General features: G+C 39.5%; 1 protein-coding gene across 4 annotated transcripts in view; it reads right to left on the bottom strand.

The window, feature by feature from the left end:
• Positions 1-22,726, bottom strand: part of MBOAT1 (membrane bound O-acyltransferase domain containing 1) — a 106,522-nt gene that overhangs the window by 8,440 nt on the left and 75,356 nt on the right. For all 4 annotated transcript variants that reach the window (XM_058555180.1, XM_058555177.1, XM_058555178.1 and 1 more), the window contains 7 exons: positions 17,586-17,641; positions 15,317-15,371; positions 13,350-13,533; positions 11,277-11,469; positions 5,960-6,063; positions 3,584-3,648; positions 1,369-1,501 (listed from right to left, as the gene is read on the bottom strand). In XM_058555180.1, coding sequence (XP_058411163.1) covers positions 1,369-1,501; positions 3,584-3,648; positions 5,960-6,063; positions 11,277-11,469; positions 13,350-13,533; positions 15,317-15,371; positions 17,586-17,641 — 790 coding nt within the window. The remainder of the gene's footprint in view (positions 1-1,368; positions 1,502-3,583; positions 3,649-5,959; positions 6,064-11,276; positions 11,470-13,349; positions 13,534-15,316; positions 15,372-17,585; positions 17,642-22,726) is intronic.

The following is a 22,726-nucleotide window of genomic DNA, read 5'->3' as shown; positions in this document are numbered from 1 at the left end:
AAAGGTCTTTCCTGTTTTCTATGCACAAATATGTACAACATATATAGTATTTTGAAAGTGCACTAATCAGCATGAATAGTAATCAATCATCCATTTTGTTCACACATATATTCCAACAAACGTTCATCTAACTAAAATAGGAATTCCGTGGGGAGGGACCCTTGTCTTGTTCACTGTGGCAGCCCGGTGCCTAGAACACTGACTGGCACATAGTGTGGCTCCTGAAATATTCACAGATGAATTCAAGAATGAGTGAATAGCTATGCTGGGGCTCCTCAATTCACATCCAAAATGCAGTTCGACAAATGTCATTAAAAATTTTTGCACCTGAATAAGGAAAGCCACAATCATTGTCAAAGATTGCACTGAAATCAAATACAAAACTCTATCTGACAAGAGCACCTTGAAGTGCAATTACTTATATACAGGTTCATTGCATTCTTTGAGGACAGGCATATTTTTTATTCCATTATTATTCTGCTCCAGAACCAGCAGATGGGAGGAACCACCTAGAACAAACTGAAAACTACTCGAAAAACCTAGAGAACCAAATTTATAAAAGTTACAAGAATTTTACACAAACTAATTTAAGCAGATCAGGCTTGAGATCATGCGTGAAAGGTTGGAACAATCTCTAACAGAACACAGTTCCCGTGGCTGCAATTTACTGGCTGCTCAGCGACTTTGTGAATTATTTCTAGGCTTAGGATAATGAAATGAGAAAGTAAGTGGAGTATAAGCAAAATGAAGTCCTACAGAGCTTACATTAATTGATAATCATCGTCATCTGTAATTAGTAGACTGTGTTTGTTTACAGCCTTACTAACTAAAAATGTTTTCATCTCTTAAGGTATTTTTTGTGTGTGTGTGTGAGGAAGATCACCCCTGAGCTAACATGCATGCCAATCCTCCTCTTTTTGCTGAGGAAGACTGGCCCTGGGCTAACATCCGTGGCGATCTTCCTCTACTTTATATGGGATGTCACCTCAGCATGGCCTGACAAGCGGTGCGTCGGTGAGCGCCCGGAGCCGAACCCCAGCCGCCAGCAGCGGAGCGCGCTCACTCAACTGCTACGCCACAGGGCCGACCCCTTATCTCTCAAGGTATTAAACATTACTCCTAAAATTCCTTTTGTTTTGCAAAACACCCTCTGTAAATACTATGAAAATAAAATGGCTAACCATTTTATGACTACATGTTCCCATATATTGAAGTATTTCTCTAATGGGAAGACTTTTGTTGTTTGATTTTTTTAAAATATTACTCCCACCCATCCCCCTCCCCCGACTCCTGATGGAACCTAAAAGACAACAAACAAACAGGCATCAGATTATTAAGGAAAAGACCCTACAACCAAAGGAAGCTTACCGTTCTGGCTGCTATTGTGACAAGGGTTCCAGTTAAGAAGGTAAAATAGTATCCAGGGTAGACCCCGTGCCACAAGGCAGACAGGATGAAGGTTAGCATGGTGGGGTACCATGGAACCCGCTCATAACACACTCTGTGAAGAGAAGACGGTATAATGAGCCACAGGTCAAACATTAAAGAAACTTCTAGCTACAGTGCATCTTTCCAGATCAGACCATGCAGAAATCATTTGATCCATTACTGAGGGCATGTCTGCCTAACCCTGTTCAGGGACTTGCAATGCATTCCAGGCAGCCTGAATTCTGGTTTTCTTGAACACTACCAGATAGGCAATTCACAGTTCAGTTCTTTGGGGAGATGAATATGAATTTTTAACTTCCATAGAAATAACTGATCTGGACCCCATCATACTATATCTAATACAAGGCCGAGTGGTCACTCTATACCCACCATGGGCTCCTTCTATAGAAGCTTATTCCACCAATGGCCTAATCTACCAGGGATACTTACGGATAAGTGTCATTGGTGCTAAAAACTTTGGAATCAAGATAAGGGTCTTTAGAAATGCATATCCTCATTTAGTCAAAAGTAATTTACCTTTCCAGCCTGGCCCATATGCCTTCTAACTAATCAACACTGCAACCCTTTTCATCTCTCTTGGCAATGACTCCAGCACAAAATCTATGTGTTGGTTATATGAGCTCTGCAGCTCTTACAGTGTCCATCAGATTTCAATCCATGTATTTGCCTTAAAGAATAAGGATATTGTGAGGATTTAGAAATTGTCAAGAAATACCCTGGAGATCTTTGGCTTCTTGGTTGGTTATTAAAACAAAGTGATAGGGGGCTTTCTCTCAAATTCAGTCTATGAATTGCCAGTGGTACCATAAGGAAGCCACTACATGGTTTACTAAATAAGAAGACCCAACTAAAACATAAACTAGAAATTCAAACAGTTAACACCAACCCAGCACTGTATGGGTTGTCAAAAGTAACTGATTTAAACCCAAACTAAGGATTATGGCTCCTTCTTCACAGGAAGAAACAACACATTTGGGGAGAGAAACAGGGGACTGGGACGCCATTTGCAATGTTTCTTTTTGAAATGAGGGGTAGTTTGCATAGGTATTTGTTTCCTACTCTCTATATCATTTTGTATGAATGACATAGTTCATTTTCTAAAATGATTTTTTAAATATTTTTTTCATTTTTGATGTGCACACATGTATGTTCAGTCATCTCAGAATATAAACTCCTGACAGAGACTGTAGGACTCTTGGTACATTGGGATTACTCAATATACAGAAATAGAAGTTTATGCTAAAATTATTTGCAAAATTAATAGCAATAATATTAAGGGCAAAATTTCAAAAACTGCATGTTCAGATCAATTTTCAGACAACACTGCACGAGCTTACTTTGGAGGGATTACTATACATTGTCACTTCTTTCACTCCAACGTTTTGGCCTAGAAAAATGCTACTTATCAAAAACAGTAGAATCTACAGCTTAATAATTTTATATTCTCCCTGTACTCATATAATAGGAATATTCACTAACTAGAGTTTGCTGCTTCAAGGATAGCATATTATTAGTTCCATAATAAGTAATGTTTCTAATTTTGGAATGTGTAGGGCAACAAAAGGACAGAAATATCAAAAAAAATATAGTTAAAAAGCATCTGGGGTACCATAAAGCTTTTAATGCTAGAGATAAACACAGAGATTGTCAGAGATTTGATGCTGATATGGACCCTCCTTGATATCTGAGCAGTAGACTCTCCTCTAGGTAAGAGGCAGCACAGCACAGAGGTTAAGAGCCGGGCTCTGGAGACAGTCTGTTTGGTCTCTTATCTATTACTTTACTCATTAGCTGTATGACTTTGGGCAAGTCACATAACCTCTCTGTGTCTCACTTTCCTCATCTGTAAAATGGGGATAATAACTACCAACATCTCATGGGATTGCTCTGAGGATTAAATGGGTGCCAGGTACACAAGAATGGCAGCCTCAAGTGTTTGATAAATTAAAATAAATATGCTACATTGTGACCTTCTCAAATCACTATATTTCTACTTTTACAGGGCATAAATGTTAATACAAAACAAAAGTGTCAGATGACATTACTACTGGCAGAGGATTGCTGTTCATCTAATGACTTCCATCTAAACACATCCCAGCGCCATGAGTAATGAGGTCATTTTTGTTTTTCTTACCGCTTTAGCCAAGTAACTGTCTGAATATTCCAGTTTTCTAAGTACATTTTGAAACTTGTAGCAGTCTAGAAAGAAGAAAATAACACCTATCATTAGCTTTAAAAATACCCCAAGTAATGGAAAGTCTTCCGCAGAACTTCCCTGGCAGCAGAGTAGATGTGCTATTTCAACGGTGACTACTCAGTCAAGTGTAGATCAGCTGTTCCATCATATGCAATAGAATTTTCTGGTGTTTATAAGATTTACTTTGCACTAAAACTTGGCTTGCAAAGTCTCCATTTTTCTCAAAATTTATTTTCAAATTATAGGAAAACTAAAGGAATGTTTTGTGGGTTTTCCTTCCACTGTGGTTAAGAAAAATTTTGTCATCTGAATTTTAAAACTAAATAGTCTAAAAGGGGATTTGCCACAGGAAAAGTTTAATCATGTGACTTTCATGCCTTTTTGGAGACAGCTTGAATGTATCTGTCATGTTTTCACTATGCGGCCATCTATAAACTAGGTCAGTCTTGTGGAGTTATTCTACAAATAGCTATACAGGTTCAAATGCTTCCTATTGTATCTAGAATAGTAAGAGATTTTATGCATGAAGGAGTCACAATGCAGAAAAGAAAACAAAGAAATATCACCCAACTGGCAATGACGCAGGTAATCAACCACTGAGGAGGAGAGATTCCAAAATAAGCCATCAATCGGGTTTTCTCATTCAAAAAAAAAAAAAGTCTTTTCAAAGGCTGGTGGTAGAAAGCATGAAGCAAACATGCAAGAACCAGAATTCCTAATGAACTTTGAAGTACAAGTGCCATTTTTTTCTGTTTCAACCATAAGAAAATCTTAGATAGCCATACATTGGCCTAATGTAATATGTTTGGAAGGAAGGAAGAGAGAGAGGGAAGGAGAGAGAAGACAGGTAAGTAGGGAGATGGGTGGATGGATGGACGGACAGATTTTGTATTATGAGTTTTTATTTCGAAACCCTAAGGAGTTTTATTTATCCATGTCTTCTCTGGCTAATAAAATGCTATATGCACAGCTTCAAGGTACCTTAACTAAATCAGACTTCCTTGGAGTTCTTTAGCTCCCTGCTGTATATCAACTCCATTGGAAATACAAACTTTCTCCTTCTGATTTTCCTTTATAATAAATACATAACTTAATAACTTAGCCCTTTACCCTGAACACATTCCCACAGTGAAAGAACTCGGTCTTTCGGTGTATAGCTAAGGGGACTGGTGGGCAGCCAAAGCTCAAGGGGAGGCACTCTGAAGGACATTTACCCACAGCACTCCAAAGCAGCCAGCAGTGGTCCAAGAGTTTTGAGAGACACAAGAATTTTAATGGGAAAAGGCAGGAAAGTCATAACATTTGGACTGTCTCCAACATCATCTATATAGAAAAGAGAAGCTTGTAGATTATCTACATTGCTTTTCTCAAACAGAGAAAAGTTGTTCTGAAGGCTGGAGCTTGTCTACTTAAGATAAAGAGAAGCCTCAGGTGTCAAGAAGGAGGAGGACGTCCCCCACGTGGCCACCTAACGTGGGTGGCAGGTGATCAGTCTCCACATCCCTGGGTTCCTGCTTTACATGCACATCCTCTTCTGCCCAGACTCTCCAACAGCACTCTGCCTTCCCTGTGATGGGTGGAAAACCCAAACCAACAGCAAACCTGAGTCCCCTGGCTAGAGAACCAACACTTCTGTATGTTGAGAATCATGTCCTTACTCCCATCCAGCTACAAGGAGGAAAAGGTCTAAGACTGGGCACTCCTATCAGCTCTGAGTTCTGACAGTGCCCAGGAAACCAAGACTGATATGGCTCCAAAGAAACCACATCTGATGATGAAGACATATCGAGGATTGTGGTCAATAATTGTGGGAGAAAGAAGACCACACTGATTCTAGTGGCCTAAATTAAGCTGTGTGCCTTGACAATTCTTCCCAAAAAGAAATGGATTATAAATGCATCCGAAGGAACCACAGAGAACACTTGAGATATTAAAATCTAAATACAGGGGCTTCCAGTATGTGCTCTCGACTGAAGAAAGCAGAACGTGAACAAGAGAAAATGACATCTGTACTTTCTAGTTGAAAGAACAGGAATATAAACAACAAAAAGATTTTCCTGGCTCTTTTTCAGACTTGTATGTGTCATTATTCCCTGAACCATTAAAACTATCAAGAAAGTAGGTATCTTTAAAAAAACAATGAGGAAAAAATATTTCTTAGATGCAAAGTGTCCAAGACGTTCCTGGACCTGGCGTCCCTGATAGCAGCTTCTCCTTAGACACTGAGGAAGAATGTCCAAGGATACCACACTCCAAGCAAACCATTTGCTTTACTCAGTATGGAAGCTTGATTCAAAAGCATAATAGACTCACCTCAATTTTCCAGATGTTTAGGTTAGAAAGCAGATCCCAACAGAAATTTCCATTCTTATCCACTCCGCTGAACCCAAAGCCAGCTGCGTTATTCACTGCATCAGCTATGGTTTTTAAAACAGCACATTAGGATGTGGAACAAAAGTCACATTGTTGCTTTAAAAGATACTAAATGTCTGTCTAGCTTTAAGATCGAGAGATATGCAGCAGTTTCCTTGGAAAAGAAACCAAAAAAATTTAAAGGCCCTGCTACCATTATGAATCAGAGAAACCTTTGATGGCCTCAATTTTTATTCTTCATTTTTATTCATTCACTAGCATTTAGTGAGCACCTGCTTAGTACGAAGAAAGGCACTAGATGCTCATAGGATGCAAAATGAGAATAACAGAGAAATGAAGAAACAAAACAAAGCAATAAACAGGGGGATTTAGTGACCACTTGATATAAGCGGAGAAAGGGAAGAAGGTAAAAATACATCTAAGCTCAGAAGCAGAGACCGGAGAAACGGGACCCAGTAGTGGTCCAAGAGCTGTCATTAAAGAAGGCAGGACATTAACTGCTAGACAGCACTAAGTCAGGAGGGAACCAGCTCTGAAAGAGAAATTGGAGCTCATTCTGGACATATGAAGCATGACATGTCAGTAGGATCTCAGATGGGGCTGCCAAGACTCAGTCAGAGAAGTTTAGGACACGAGAAAAACAACAGAGCTGGAGATGTGAATTTGGGGTCAGCTGCCACAGAGGCCAAAATTACCAAAGCCATCCTACCCATCAAGTCAGTCAAAAAGCTCCTGTTTCCATCTTTATTTCACCTCACTGAACTCAAAGAAAATGTCCCCCGGTGGTATTATATTTCTAATGAATTCCTTAATGAAATGTTTTTGTAATCAAATAGAGACCTGATGAAATCAACATAGTTTTATGATGATGATGAAGAGGCTAATTTTCTCTTTTCATTTATCTTATTTTGAGTTAATTCTCTTAGAATATTTTCTTAAAAATGTAATTAATTAAATCACAGCACTGTAAAGTCTTAGATCTGGAGGAAATCTTAGAGAAATCTTTCTTTCCCATAGCTCTATTCCTTCTGAATCTACAGAAGAGGGATTTCTGAAGGGCTCCTCTAAACAAAAACAACCTGTTCTGTGTTTGTCTCATTTACTTTTGGCAGAGGTGATGATTTAATATTGCTTATCTTATGCTTGGCTTCACTGCAAAATGATCTGGTTTCTTTTAGAAAAGAAAGGATGAGAAGTGCTGAGTCCTGCTATGTCTCCCGAGCTGACTGGGTGGAAACTTGGTGGAAAAGAAAAGAACAAAGCAAGGGTGTGCCAGTTAACAAACTAATAGTTTTATATGTGTGGGAAGAAATCTGTGAATGACAGAAGATAAACTAAACTGGGAGAAGAAGAGCCCTTGAGGTCTGTGTTGACAACTAAAAACCAGACTGGACTGACCATGCTGGGAGCAGCATAGCAATCTCTAAACTTCTCCCATCTCCAGCCTCAGATCTGGCATACCTGGTCAGATCTAAAAAAACAGAATAATAATAACCATCTTCACTGTGTGGTGTGTGTGTGTGTTTAGAATCTTTCCAGGATTCTATGAAGAAGCACTGTACGGACATTTCTCATTTAATGCTCCTAACAGTGTGAAGATGGTAGTTAAGGGCAGGCTCTGGGGCAGATCTCCTGGGTTCCTGTCTCCACTCAGCAACGGCGCAAATGCATGGCCTTGGGAAAGTTGTCTAACTTCTAGAAACCTATTCCCTTGAGTATAAAATGGATATAGTAATGGTACCTCTTTTAAAGGGATAGTGAAAGGATTAAACGAAATTAAATACGTGTCAAGTGCAGAGCACAGTGCCCGGCCCAAGTTAGCACTCAAGAAATAGTAGCTGCTGCTATCATTATTATTATTATTACCCCCATCTTGCTGTGAAAGGGACTGAGGCTTAGTGATATTCAGATCGCTCATGTGGTAACAATGCCAGAATATGAATACTAGAACACTGGTTCCACAATCTGGGTGGCTGAGAGCCACTCTGGAAGATAAACGGTGAAAAACCAGAAGCAGTGATTCTCAGAACCGCTGCATTCAGACGGTGTCGGAATTCCCCGTTTTCCTTAGCGCATTCCGCTGCACTTCATCACAGACTTGTTTTTGTCTTAGAACAGTTAGAGGTTCTAAGTTCACCAGCCCAAAACTGGCTGTACTTGTATTGTGCATTGTATTGTATTATTACAGATAAAACAGATAAATTAATTTGGACACCCATATTTTGGAGTTTGTGATCCTTAGAACACAGCCTGGGCTAAAGTCGAGTCTCACTAATTAGTACTAATTAGTAGGGGAAAAACAACCAGAATTGTACACTGAGCCCAAAGAAAATAGCTGTATTATTTCAATATAAACAGTAACTAGAACTAGGCTAACACAGTGCAGCTCAGCAGAGATTCATCAAGAGGCCAACTTTAAGGATTAAATTTATAATCATGTATAATTAGTACATCAATTATAGGTAAATGCTGTTTTAAGGAGCTGGATAAAACAATTATTCAGTTAAGCAGTTTAAATATTCCCTGTTATACTACTCATTGCTTCTTTATTCATAAATAATACAAAGGTTAATGTCAGACCAGCCCGTGAAATCTAAGCTGTAACAAACTTCAAGTTGAGGCCATACAAATTAATGAAGAGTTTCTAATGGAGCTACCAAAAGAGATAAAGAAAGGGGGGGATAAAAGAAAAGAAAAAGAGCTAAGTCCACAGAGAAAGCTACCCACAGAAAGGGTTACTTCTATACTCCAAATATCTGGGGTACTCCCAAAAGGGCAAAATGATGCCAGACACCCCCTGTTCCCTGTCACCCCCTCCCCACCCAGAGCACCACCAGCACAACCCACCTTGTGTTAGACTTTCCCTATGAGGCCATGGGATGGCCTTTCTTTCCTCCTTAAATCAGGAGCTGATTTAGTCCAGAAGCCAGCCCACAAGCCCTGGGATACAGAATGTGGGAGAGGGAAGGGTAGAGAGAGGGGAAAAGAAAAGCAGGATAAGTGAGGAAGTAGAAGGTAGTAAAAGGAGCAAGAGAGTCTCTCTTATACACACACACGCAGGCACACACACAAACATACGCAAACACAGCTTAGAGCAAAGTGAAAATACTATTTCACATAGAAAAATACTCCTGGTGTTCCAAGTAGTGTTCCAACCATAGTTGGTATCATGCCTACCTATTAAAGAAATTATCATTTTCAAGTAATGACACAACTGCAGAAAAAGGAATAAGACTTTTGAAGCCTTCCCCAATAACCAGTCCATACTCATCATCGCCTCTGTATTTCTACCACTAAGGCAGCTCTTGATGCATATTGCCTCGTGGGGGTGCACGTCTGTGTCCCCACAGAGTGTAAAAATCTTCAGGGTAGAGAATATGTCTTACTCACCTTTGAATTCCTCATAGCACAGAACCTGGTACTCCACAAAAACTCCTTGAATTAAACTAAACAGAAACAAATGTCCCATGCCGCAAATTTTTAAAAAGCTCTAGGTCAGATCTCTCTGGCCAAGTGTTACATAAATATTGCATTGGACTGAACTGATCCCTGAACATTTTGGCCTTTAAAAATAACTGGACCAGGAGCTGGGGAGAGGGAGGAATGGGGAGTTATTACTTTGTTTAATGGATAGTCCAGGGTTTCTGTTCGGAGTGATGGAAACAGTTCTGGAGATGGGTGGTGGTGATGGTTGCACAACATTGTGAAACAACTTAATGCCACTAAACTGTAAACTATAGATGGTTAAAGTGGTAAATTTTATGTTATGAATATTTTACCACAATAAAAAAATAATAAATGAAAAAAGTAATTTAATAGCTACAAACTCTAATTTGAGGCTAAAAACTTGGAGCATGAAATGAGAGAAGAACTCAATTAAGTGTTATGCACTCACTCATGGCATATGGGCTAAGCACTATGAACCGAGTTTTATCACCTATTTGACTCAATAAACCAAGTCCCTGCCCTCTGATCAAGCCCCACGTCACTTCCAGCTAAGATGTTAAACTTCCATTGCTGAAAGGGTTCCAAATGTGAAACACATAAGGCTGCCATGCCTTTTCCAAATCCTTTACCATTCTTAGTGAGTAAATAAAGGATTTATTGCCCACTTTAGCAAAGCTTTAAACTTTTCCAGTCTAAAACTGTTTGAAAGGAAAAAGATAAAAGCTTAATATTGTCTAAGTTACCTCACAAGAAAAAAAAATGTGTGATAAAACCAACTGAAGTTGAACTTTCTACCTTTAAAAAAAAAAAAAATCAGGGACCAGCCTGGTGGCGCAAGCAGTTAGGTGCGCCCGCTCCGCTTCAGCGGCCCGCGGTTTGCAGGTTCGGATCCCGGGCGCACACTGACACACCGCTTGTTAAGCTATGCTGTGGCGGCGTCCCATATAAAGCAGAGGAAGATGGTCACAGATGTTAGCTCAGGGCCAATCTTCCTCAAGAAAAAAGGGGAGGATTGGCATCAGATGTTGGCTTAGGGCTAGTCCTCCTCACAAAAAAAAAAAAAAATCACTTGAGGTCAGCTTCTTTCTAAGGCATAAAGCTTAACCAACAATTTCTTAAAGAAAAAGCACATCTAAACCAGCACGTGTGTTGATAAAATTAATTCAGTCTGTATCCTCTATGATGTACAAGCCAGAAAAATTACAAGAAAGCCAGATCATTCTGGAATTTTTCCCTAACTTTCCACTGCACTAAATGGCCAAGTTTGATTGGCGGAAGAAGCAGCTTCCAAGTTTTGACATCTGTTAATAACATTGGGTTTAAACAACTGCCAGGATTGCTTTTCTCTTTATCAGAGATGAGTTTATGGACGGCAGGAGAAAAGAGTGCTATGCTGGAAAGTAAGAAAGGATACTGGCTCAACTGCCTTCCAGAATATATTGGACTTTACTTTTTTTTTTTTTTTTGGTGAGGAAGATTAGCCCTGAGCTAACATCCATTGCCAATCTTCCTCCTTTTGTTGAGGAAGATTGGCCCTGGGCTAACATCTGTGCCCATCTTCCTCTACTTTATATGTGGGACACCTGCCACCGCATGGTTTGATAAGTGGTGCACAGGTCCATGCATGAGATCCGAACCTGCGAACCCCGCACCACAGAAGCAGAGCACGCAAACTTAACAGCTACACCGCAGGGCCGGCCCCTGTATTGGACTTTTTTTGATTAGGTGATCCAAAATGTTGTTCTGGCTAAGCCATCCAAGGAGTACTGTTTCTTTCCTCCTTCATTTAGGGCCACTCCATCAAACTTACCTAATGTCCAGGCAAAGTAATACTTAGGCTTTGAGGCTTGCATGACAATATATAAGTAGCAGAGTCGAGTCGGAAAGTTTGCTTTATGAACAAACCAGTCATCAGCTAGGCATGTGATGGGGAAGGTCTTTGTGAGTGTCAAAAACAAAAGGAGAGACACCAAGGTCATGCACAACTTCTGTATCACAGCTCTCTGAAAATGAGGAAAAGATCAGTGTAACCATTCAGAAGATCCGGGATGAGGAAAACCATTTCAGCAAGGGCACGTTAAGAACAAAGCTATTCCAATAGCTGCTATGACAATATTCCCTAGAAGGAGACTTTCTTCCTCATGACACAAATTGGGTGATAGACATATGTGCTATATTTAGATTATCAGAATACACCTCTGACACTTGAGGACTGAAGGTATCTAAAATGGAAGAAAACTTTTACCAGAAAATTCTACCTACAAAGGTAACATAGATAACATTACAGAGTGGGATTCTTCCATCACAAAGAAAGAACCACTGCCTTCCAATTCCATAGGCAGCAGAGGCAAGGAAATGGGTTTGAATCACCAACAAGGAGGGGAGAAGCTTAGTCAGGAAGGATTCTGTGCAAGTGATTAAATGCCTGAGCTGGGACATGGGCAGGTAATGGCAAGCTTTAGAAAGCCCCCTAGGGTGGTTTACATGCAGTCTGCTGTGACATTTTAAATACCTCTGGAAGGAGTGATTTTGCCCAGTTTCCCTGACATTCTAGGTAATGTCGTTTAACATCAACAGAATTATAGTCCCCAACTTTATGAAAACAGGCTACTTGTATTTGTAATATGGGGATAGCAATAGCATCTCCCTCAAAGAGTAGCTTGGGGTTTAAAGGAATGAATATTTACCAGGTACTGAGAACAGTGTCCGGGTCCCAGTTAAGTGCTCCCCACACCTGGCCACAATTATGACACCACCACTGGGGACGCACCAGCTCGTGGCTGCCAGCCCCCTCCCATCAACGTGTCTTTAGCAAAAATGCAACCTCACCACTTCACTTTCTCTGTGCACAAAAATGCAAGAGTCTCCTTGGAGAGCCACGTTAAGACTCTCTGATAAAATTATTTTCTAAATAAAAGCATGTGAAACACAAAAGCACGACTGTGACAGATACTGCCTACAGACACCTGTGGTTACTTTGATGTCTCATAACCATGGTGACTTCACTCCTAGATGGTTTCCTTAAAGCAGCTGGAGCTGAGACAGTTGAGCAACCATAAAATGCTGAGGACCCGACTGTGTCAAAGCTATCCGAAAATTCATGCTAAATTAATAAATCACTTAAATTTTCAAATCATTAATTTTGCCTGAACGTTAGCATTTATGTATGAAATACTTAAATTATCCTCATTTTTTGCCTTTTCCAATTTTCCCTATTCCTTCAAAATAATTACAAATTTCCCTTCAATATAGGATATTTGATCCGAATAAATTTAGCATATTTGTAAAGCTCAATAAGTTATCCTAATTTTGACTAATTTGAGATTAATAAAATTCAGATTAAAATTAAAATATTATTTCAAAAAACCATCTTAAACTTTCTCAAAGTCAATAAAACCAAGCTTCGGGCATGCCAGTGTAAAACTGGTTTCCCTTGCGATAAGCAGGCTCTGCAATAAAAAGCTCGTTGATTCTGGTCCCCACTTCCTTCCCCTCCACCTTTGATGACATATTATCCTTTGGCTGTATATGAATTTCTCTTCATAAAGACAAAACACTCATAAATTAGAATGTGTTACCTAGTACAGCGCTGAGCACATTGTAGGCACTGAAGATTGGCTGGTTGACTAATGGATCAATTGCTTTAATATTCCCAGCCAATGAGCTCCTCTGTGAAATAAACATCTGTTGCTCCACACAGAGAATTGCTGCAAATAAATACCAATACTGGTATTTTAAACAAATGGGGAAAAAAAGTTATTGGCCAAGCTTTCTGGTAAACTGTTTGGCTTTTTAATTAGAACAATGATTAGTGAGAGCCAGCCCTGGCAGCAAAACTCTATTTTCTGGACCTCTGGGTAAATACCTGGCACTAAAAACTTACAGTGGGAGAAGGCTCTGGCAGGCTGTGGAAACCTTTTTGCTTCCAGTTCACTTCCAGCAACTTCATGTGTATATGTCTCCCCTCAATGAAGGCTACGTAGTCCTTGAAATTGTTACAAGGGCCAGCTATGACACTCATGAAGTTGAGAAGGTAGCTTAAGTATTCCAAAAAAGAGGGTTTTACTCTGTGAAAATAAACAAAGTAAAAAGTTGACAAGTCTTCAGTCTTGATTTTTCTTTCATACTTGCAAATAAGCAAACTGTAAACACACGTGTTGTCTTTGTAGGTTATTAAACATGACGTGGTCTTTTCTTGTTCTGTTTCTTTAAAAATCCACCTAAGAGAAATCTTGTTGAAAGGAAAAGTTAATGAGGTGGGTGGCTTAGAGAAGGCACAGCACTCTGTACAGCCCTCTGCTAGCCAACCACGGCTATAAGCATGGAAGGTGGGGTCTAGGGTAAGGGCAACCCTGAGGCTGGTAAATGCTCTTTCTCATAAACCTTATCTGTCTACAAGGGAAGACGAAGGTAATAAACATAAGGCAGGGTGGGAACCTGACCTAATGTTAGCTGATGCTTTGAAATGCGAAAACTCCCTTCCCACTGCCAAGATAAACACAAAACAAATGATGGGTGGAACCAGTTTCCACTTGAAGAGACCACACAAAACTACTGCTGTACGTCTCTTGTCTGCTTTGGCACCCAGGCATGAGGTCCTGAACAGACAAGGGAAGTGGAAGGAAAAAATTCTGTTGAGACCAGTTCTGTGTAATGTTGTTTTTTTTTAATCTTTTTTTTTGTGTGTGTCTGAGGAAGATCAGCCCTGAGCTAACATCCATGCCAATCCTCCTCTTTTTTTTTTTTTTTTTTTGCTGAGGAAGACTGGCCCTGAGCTAACATCTGTGCCCATCTTCCTCCACGTTATATGGGATGCCACCACAGCATGGCCTGACAAGTGGTGCCTCGGTGCTCACCCAGGATCAGAACCTGGGCCGCCAGCAGCAGAGTGCGAGCACTTAACCACTATGCCACGGGGCTGGCCCCTTCTGTGTAATGTTTTAATGGCATTTTAGGAGGCATGCTCTTATAGCAAGATGGAACTGTGCGGAAAGGCTTCCTAAAATGCCAATGCTAAGCAGTCACTGGAATTATGCTCTATGGCCTTTACACACCCACAAGCTTAGCGAAGAACTTGACTCATTAGACTCTTCCAATGATTCTCCATTGCTTCCAAGTCCCAAATTCCTTAAGGAATGAAGCACTCAATCTCCTTACCACCCAGGATCGTCCCTTATCCCATTTATCTCCTAATACCCTCCTGTAGGAGTCCTCCACCATGGCTGCGCCACTCTCCCGGATGTGCTACCCCACATGCCATTTCCATTCCCATTCCTATATCGACGTTATTCCCCTACTTCACATAGCCTCTCTTTCTTTCCAACACCCACCTGCCTTTCTACTGCACACCAACACTGGCCAAAGTCCGCCTTCCGCCTTCCTCCTATTCCCAGCCAATATTTATCTCTCCAGCCCTACTTCTTACCTTTTTTCTTGCTGGCATTTAATCCCACTGCTATGCATTGATAACTAAGTGTGTCTTGAGGACCCCCAGACACATGCCCAATAAAAATAATTCTGGAATAGACATAACTCCAATGAAGGAGAATCCTGCAAAACTAACAAAATTACTGCTCCATTTACTCTTTGGACTAGCAATCCCACTTCTGGGAATCTATCCTACAGCTATACACGAACCCATTTAAAATGACCCATGGACAAGGTTATTCATCGCTTACCATTTGTAAAAGCCAAAGATGGGTAGACAACCCAAGTGTCCATCAATAGCAGATTCTTTAAATAAACAATATTATATCCATATAATGGAGTGAACATATAGATACAAAAAAAAACGAGGAAGAGCTCTAGATACTGATATACAAAGGGCTCAGGTATATATTGTTAACTTACTTTACAGCAAGTCGATGTTGCTCAGCAGAGAGGTCTTCAGCTCTTCGACCTAATCCTATGAAAAAGAAAATTTAGAAATAAGATGTTTGAAGTGAAGTAGATAACTAATCCTAAAAAAGGCTTATAAAACTCCTTTGAAAAAAAGTGATTTATAAAAAGTCTCTGTAGGTTCTTATGAAAAGGGGAGAATTTAGAGGTTACTCCTATTTAATGTGCACAGTATGACATGGGTCCCAGAGAACCCTCCACATCGCCTGTACTCCTTGCCACGTTGTATATGTTTTCGTTGCTACACGAGAGAGATAAGCCTGCCTTTTGCAGCCTGCAACAGCTTAAATATCCCCGTGATTATGCTGGGTGCAGACACCTGGTACAAGCTGAGAACACAAGTGTGAAATGTAATGGGGAAAGGAATAGGGGACTTTCCTCTTCCAAAAAAAACAGGAAACGTAACCCTGAATGCAGGGAAAACACAAAAAAATTAATCAGGAGATTTTTCTTTTAAAACTCATCCATGCCAGAAAAAATCCCAACCAAATCACATCTGTGCTTCCTACAAAATTTATATGTTAACTTACAGTTAAAGAAACTGAAGTGTCACCTTATAAGCAATAGAAGTTAACTTTAAAAGAGTATATAATAAATCAGTGTATTCAGCTAAGACTGATTATGGTCGCCAATCATAAAGGCCACTCAAAAACATGCCTAAGAGAAGGCAAGTGTTTCTGGAATTTACTTGTTCTTCCCACACACAAGAAAAAGAGAAAAAAGCAAATAAACATTTTGCCGCATAAAGGATGTTCCAGAAAATAGGGTAAACTGAGAATGCTTTAAAAAGTAAATTTAGGCAAAAAGCCTATGTATAAAAAAACAAAACAAAACCAAGAAGCAGTGTTAAAAAAAAATCACTCACTTTTTTCTAAAATCAAATAGTACATCTCTGGCAATCCCAGAAATTACACTGATTTTAGCTATTGGTTTAAAACCACTACCAAGTGGATTTTCAGGTACAAAGATGGTGACCAACTCACCCCAGTTTGCCCAGGACTTTCGCGATTTGGACACTGAAAGTCTCAGGTTCTGGGAAACCTCTCAGTTCTGGGCCAACCAGGACACTTGGTCACCCTAGGAAGACTCCATCCTTGGTCTTACCCAGTTCTCTACAGAATGACTAAATAGCCAAGGACTATTTAGGACTACACAGGGTCAAAATGAAATTCAAGTAGTTCTCAAGATTTAAGGAAAAACAAGAGGAGTAGCTAGCAGAGATTATAAATCTTCTCAACCTGTCAACATATAAAGAAGTTTCAACAGTCAGAAAGCATTTGCCAAAGCAGTACAAATCCGCAGAATATACTTTTACTAATTGCACCTGGCATCTCTTAAGCTCATATTGAAATCTTCTGCCCAGCTGAAAGTACCATCCTCCTTCCCTGGAACCCAGTTTTAACAGTGGAAATCACATATTCTGGCAATTTTCAGGAAGGGCCGGAGCAAAGAAAATGTTCAGTTTTATACAAACAGAAGATTCTTCCTTCTCCCAGCTTTTTATAGTCAGGCTAATCCCACTAGATGATTTTCCAAGCCAAAAAAAAAACTAGCATTAAAAATATCGTTAACCTGGGCCGGCCCCGTGGCTTGGTGGTTAGGTGCGCGCACTCCGCTGCTGGCGGCCCAGGTTCGGATCCCGGGCGCGCACCGTCGCACCGCTTCTCCGGCCATGCTGAGGCCGCGTCCCACATACAGCAACTAGAAGGATATGCAACTATGACATACAACTATCTACTGGGGCTTTGGGGGAAAAAATAAATAAATAAAAATTAAAAAAAAAAAAAATAGTAAAAAAAAAAAAAAAAAAAAAAAAATATCGTTAACCAGCCAATGCTGTTTTTAATCTTTTATTACCTCATGAGCTTCTCAGAGATTAAACCAAAGAAAAAGGATGCCATGTCTTCTTAACAGATTTGGAGATGAAGGGCAGAGAGTGTCATAAATTAACTTAAATTTAAAACATTGTAAAGGTAAGCAGAAAAACACACTGTTCTCATTGCAAATAATCCCGCAAATTTAGACTACAGATTCAGCGGGGAAATGGTAAATAATAGCTGGGAGAGTAAAAGGCAGTGATTAAAGAGGCGTGGAAATTTTTGACAACATATAGCAGGATCTGCCAGCACTGTCTAAACTTTGGACTGTGTATATAGGATAAAAGAAAAGCTCTGAACGTCAGGCTCACTCTTAAAACTGAAAGGAGGGCCCTTTTTCTCACCGTCGTGAATTTGGAATGCCAAGACTGTGATCTTCTGAGTGACAATCATCAGAGGCCTAAAAGGAAGATAGAAAACAGTCAAGATTGGTAAAAGTGCCACTGGAAGAAACTTTTATTCTATTTCTCTGCATGGTGGTTTTTCATCTTGAAGATTATTAAATAAAATACAAAAACACTGAATTCAAAACCAACAATTTTTATTTCCCTTTCAAATCACTTTAAATAAGTAGATATAATAACACTGTACAAGATCACACTAGAAAGTCCCTCTTGCACTGTTACTCAAAGAGTAAGTTCTAGGACCAGAATCATCAGCACCATCCGGGGCTTGTTGGAAACGCAGAATCTCACCCTCCATTCCAAATCCAGAAAATGAGAATCTCCATTTTAACAAGATCTCTAGGAAATTCGAATGCATACTAAAGGGTAAGCAGTACTGGTTTGGGAGATGCCTAATCCAGTGTCCTGGTTCCACCTGGACAGATGTATATTTTGGCTTCTTCACCCTAAGATGCTCTAATAAGCTTTGTTCTATAAAAGGCAGTTCTTCCATGCACACATAGTAAAAGTGTAAAAATTGGTAAAATGCAGCTGCCTGCATTTAGTGACCAAAAAATAACACCAATCTTACTTTGAAAAAAGCCATCAGATAAAAACTTGCTAAAAAGTGGCACCCATGTACAATAAGGGCGCCAAGATAATTCAATGGGGGCAAGAACAGTCTTTTCGACAAATGGTGATGGTACCACTGGATACCCTTGTGAAAAGAATACAAAAAGTAATTTAAAATGGATCAAAGACCTAAATGTAAGAGCTAAAACTATAAAACTCTTAGAAGAAAACACAGGCATAAACCTTAGTGACCTTAGACTTGGCAGTGGTTTCTTAGATGTAACACCAAAAGCACAAGTAACAGAAGGAAAAAATAGATTAAATGGATATCATTAAAACTTAAAACTTTTGTGCTTCAAAGGACACACATAATCAAGAAAGTGAAAAGATATTTCACAGAATACATGAAAATATGTGCAAATCATATATCTGATAAGGGACTTGTACTAGAATATATAAAGAACTCTTACAACTCAAAAATAAAGACAAATATCGCAATTGAAAAATGGCCAAAGGATCTGAATGGACATTTCTCTAAAAAAGATATATAAATGATGAATAAGTACATGAAAAGATGCTCAACAGCAATCAGCCATCAGAGAAACGCACATCGAAACCAAAATGAGATCCCACTTCACAAGAACTAAGATGGCTAGGATCACAAAGACAGAGAATAGCAAGTGTTCCCCAGGAGGTGGACAAATTGGAACCCTCATGCATTGCTGGTGGGAATATTAAATGGTGAAGCCACTTTAGAAACAGTCTGACAATTTCTCAAAAGGTTGAACATAGAGTTACCACATGATGAAGCAATTCCACTCCTAAGTATATACCCACGAGAAATAAAAATATGTCTACACAAAAACTTGTACATACATGTTCATTGCAACATTATTCATAATAGCCCATAAGAAAATAACCCAAATGTCCATCAACTGATGAATGGATAAATAAAATGTAGTATATCCATATTATTCAGCAATGAAAAGAATGAAGTACAGATACATGCTACAACACGGATGAACCTTTTGAAAACATTATGCTAAGTAAAAGAAGCCAGACACAAAAGACCACATATTGTAAAATTCCATTTATATGAAATGTCTAGAAAATAAATCCATAGAGAAATGAAGCAGACTTTGGTTGCCTAAGGCTTGGAGAATCGGGAGGAAATGAGAAGTGATGGCTAATGCACACTGGTTTCTTTTGGGAGTGATGAAAATGTTGTGAAATTAACTGTGGTAGTGGTTGTATTCCATAAATCCCCTCTGTGAATATGCTAAAAAACACTGAATTGTATACTTTAAATGGATGAATTATATGGTATGTGAATTATACCTCAATAAAACTGCAGTAAAAAAATGGCACCTGTTTTCCAATCATCGACCCTAGTTTAGTACCTTTAATAGCTCTGTTCTTGCCCAGCAAGACAATAAAATCCTATTGCTCTGACTACCATACTTTCTTTCAAACCTTCTTAGTCTAGCCTGGTTTTCTGATCTCCATTCTTGTGGCTTCTTACTGAATTTGCTGTCTCTGATGCGTATGGACTGACAGCTCATTTATATAGACAGCTGAGGTTTAGATCAGTGTCCAATGGCAGCATCCCTGGGATGACCCTGGGATGCCACACAGCTTCTGTGCCCTGAGCTCAGGCCAGGCCCAGGTGTATGGGAGGAAGGAATCAGACACAAACCATCTTTAGGCCCAGTCTGATCTGTGTCACCTGCACTCAGCCACTTCTCTGTGAGTCCATTTTCCTCTTTAATTCCTCTCATTCTAATTCCTATTTTCCATCTCTTTAAAATAAGCACATAACATTTTAAACTATCAATATAAATTAGTAAGAGAAACCATTTTTTTTAAAAAGTACCACCCAACCTTTGAAATCTTAACACCTGTGCTCAACGTTATATTTTATTTGCAAAAGCCCAATGGCCAACCTTTGAAACAAGATTCCTAATGTTGTGCGTGAGGCTAAGAGATGGGAAAGTGAGTCTGACTGCAGAAGGGAAGGGCGACTGTGCTCTGCCAGGACTGGTGAGAAGCAGGTGTGACAAGCAAAGGAACCACTGTGGTGATCATTCTCGGGCAGCAAGACAAGCTCATAGCTAACTGATTTTGACTACGCTCTTTTATAGTGAAGAAAATAACGCTCTTACAGAACACTGAGGTTTGGGTCTTAGTAATAAGGGCTACATCAAAGCCAAATTGGTCTTATAAAATAATACAACCTTGCAGCTCACCTTCTTGATAGTCAACAAAACCTCTGACCTAGAATGTATACCAGATGCCGAGAGCTGTTTTCCTTGAAAAGGACTCACTCTAAGCATCACATTCAAGGTAGTTTCCAAATAGGACTTTCAAAGCACCATAGTTTTCTTTCCAAAGCCTTTATGTCTTTTTTTTTTCCTGAAAGATTCAAAGTCCTAGGAATCAGTAATAGGACCTAAACTTCACTCTTCCTTACACAAACCCCAGTACAAAATTTTTTTAACTTGAGGCAAACTCTCTGGTAACTATGCAATTTGCAAATCAAGTAAATTCCTCCATGCAATTTAATTCATCACTTCATTTTTTAAGGGCCTAACAAATTGATATATCAATAAAGAAAATGAGTCATGGAATTAGCCTACCTTTTGTCTCTATAGAAATATAACATTTGTTTTCCTCTATCTGGGTTAGATTTAATGTATTCCATAATTAGGCACATGTTCAGAAAAGCATTTGGTAGTCTAATATTCACATATGCGGTGGCCATGAGAATGCGCCTCTCAGATCAGCTGCTGGAGGAGCATAACTGACTGGGTCCAGGCGTGCTCTCTGATTCCACTGCCACCTTGTTCATGCTGAGCCTATGCCCGCCTTGAAGCCAATGACCGAGCGCAGCAGGGTACCCAGGCAGGCCCTTCCATACAAGGTGTAGTACTCCTCTGCCCCATGACTCCTTGTTGAACTTGCCGAAACTTTCCTAGAATTGCACTGCAGTCCAAGACGTCTCTTCCTTCCTTCTCTCTCTCTTTTCTCAGGGGTCAGATGTGCATTTCAATCTGATGGCTCTCCCAGCCTCATCCAGGTGCCTCTCCATTTTCCCTCACAGGCATTTCACCCAACAAATCTCTTACACTTCTGTTCCCACCTTGGCATCTGCTTTTCAGAGAACCTAGACTAATGCAATACATAATATTAAATTTCTAGATCAATGTCACTAAATAACAATTATTCAATATGAAATCTGCACCATTTTGTCTATGTAAAAACCATATTGTTGTCATTCTTTAGAAAAAAATTTTCCTTTTTTGGGGAAAAAAAAGCTATGGATCAAATATTGTTACGAATCATCCAGACTCTACTGTCAATAATATATTACTTCTGTTTTAAACATCTGAAGAAGTTTCTAGCAACTTAAATAGGAAACAACTCACACATATGACCATGGGTTTATAAAATACAATGTTTTGATAACTTGTGAAAAAGTAGATCTAAAATCCACAAACTAGAACTAGAACTTGTTCACTAAAGAGCAATAGAGTTAGAATCCTTCCACATTCTTACTTTTCTATGGGTGTAAGGAAGTGCACCATATGCTCTTACTCAGAGGAAGTCCTCTCTGAACACTTTTTCTTTGACCAAACTATTTAAACTTATGGGTAGATCAAATGCCAAATTTAGATTGCACAAGTTACTGAGATTCAAGAGTCAAAGCTGTAGAGTTAATGACAACATAAAACTCAAATACCATCCATGCTGCATTTCAATCAAAACATAAATTGATCTAAGACATGTTTGTTGTTTTGTGATTGGAACTCATGCTTTCCTTTTGCAAAAATGCAAAACCCAGCATACACAAGCACATACTACAAGCACAGGAAGGACAGAAAAAGGCTCTTTGGTGCAGCCAAAGAACTTCCTCAAGACAATGAGGCCTTAGAACTCGAGCTGTACTCCAATTTTCCACCCCTTGAGAAGTGTGCTCTGTCCTTGAATTTGTACAGACTCTTCAGTCACAGGCCCTGCACTTGAATCCATGGGACCATCTGACCAATCTGAAATCAAGGTTTGCATCCAGCCTGGTCGAGGTAGGGCCACTTCTCTTTTGTCCTATGAAATTTTTTCATGATTGGAAAAAAAAAGCCAAAGAAAACCATTTTTTTCTCCCCAAATCTAAGATTATTAGTCTAATTTGGATAAAGAAATATAGGGTGAAATGAATAAGGGAAAACAGGCAGATGGAGATGTGTTTAGAGTAAAAAGAAAGACAGAACAATGCCACTCCCCCTCCCAGTAAACACACACACAATCAATCAATGCCTTCTGATACAGACTCTGGGCAATTTACCAGAAGTGGTACCCATTCACCCATTTCCATCAACTCTCAACAAAAAATAACCTCTCTCTAAAACATTGAACAAAAACTCAGTTTTGAGCAATATTCCAATAAAACCTACCAATTTTACCTTAATCTTTGGACCTAAGGTGGTTAAGGTCTCTGTCCTGGTAAAGCTAGGATGGAACAATGAGATGATGCA

Source organism: Diceros bicornis, chromosome 14, assembly GCF_020826845.1.
Source record: "Diceros bicornis minor isolate mBicDic1 chromosome 14, mDicBic1.mat.cur, whole genome shotgun sequence".
Lineage (NCBI taxonomy): Eukaryota > Metazoa > Chordata > Mammalia > Perissodactyla > Rhinocerotidae > Diceros > Diceros bicornis.
The sequence above is the reverse complement of the archived record's forward strand: the minus strand, read 5'-3'. Positions and strand labels throughout refer to the sequence as shown.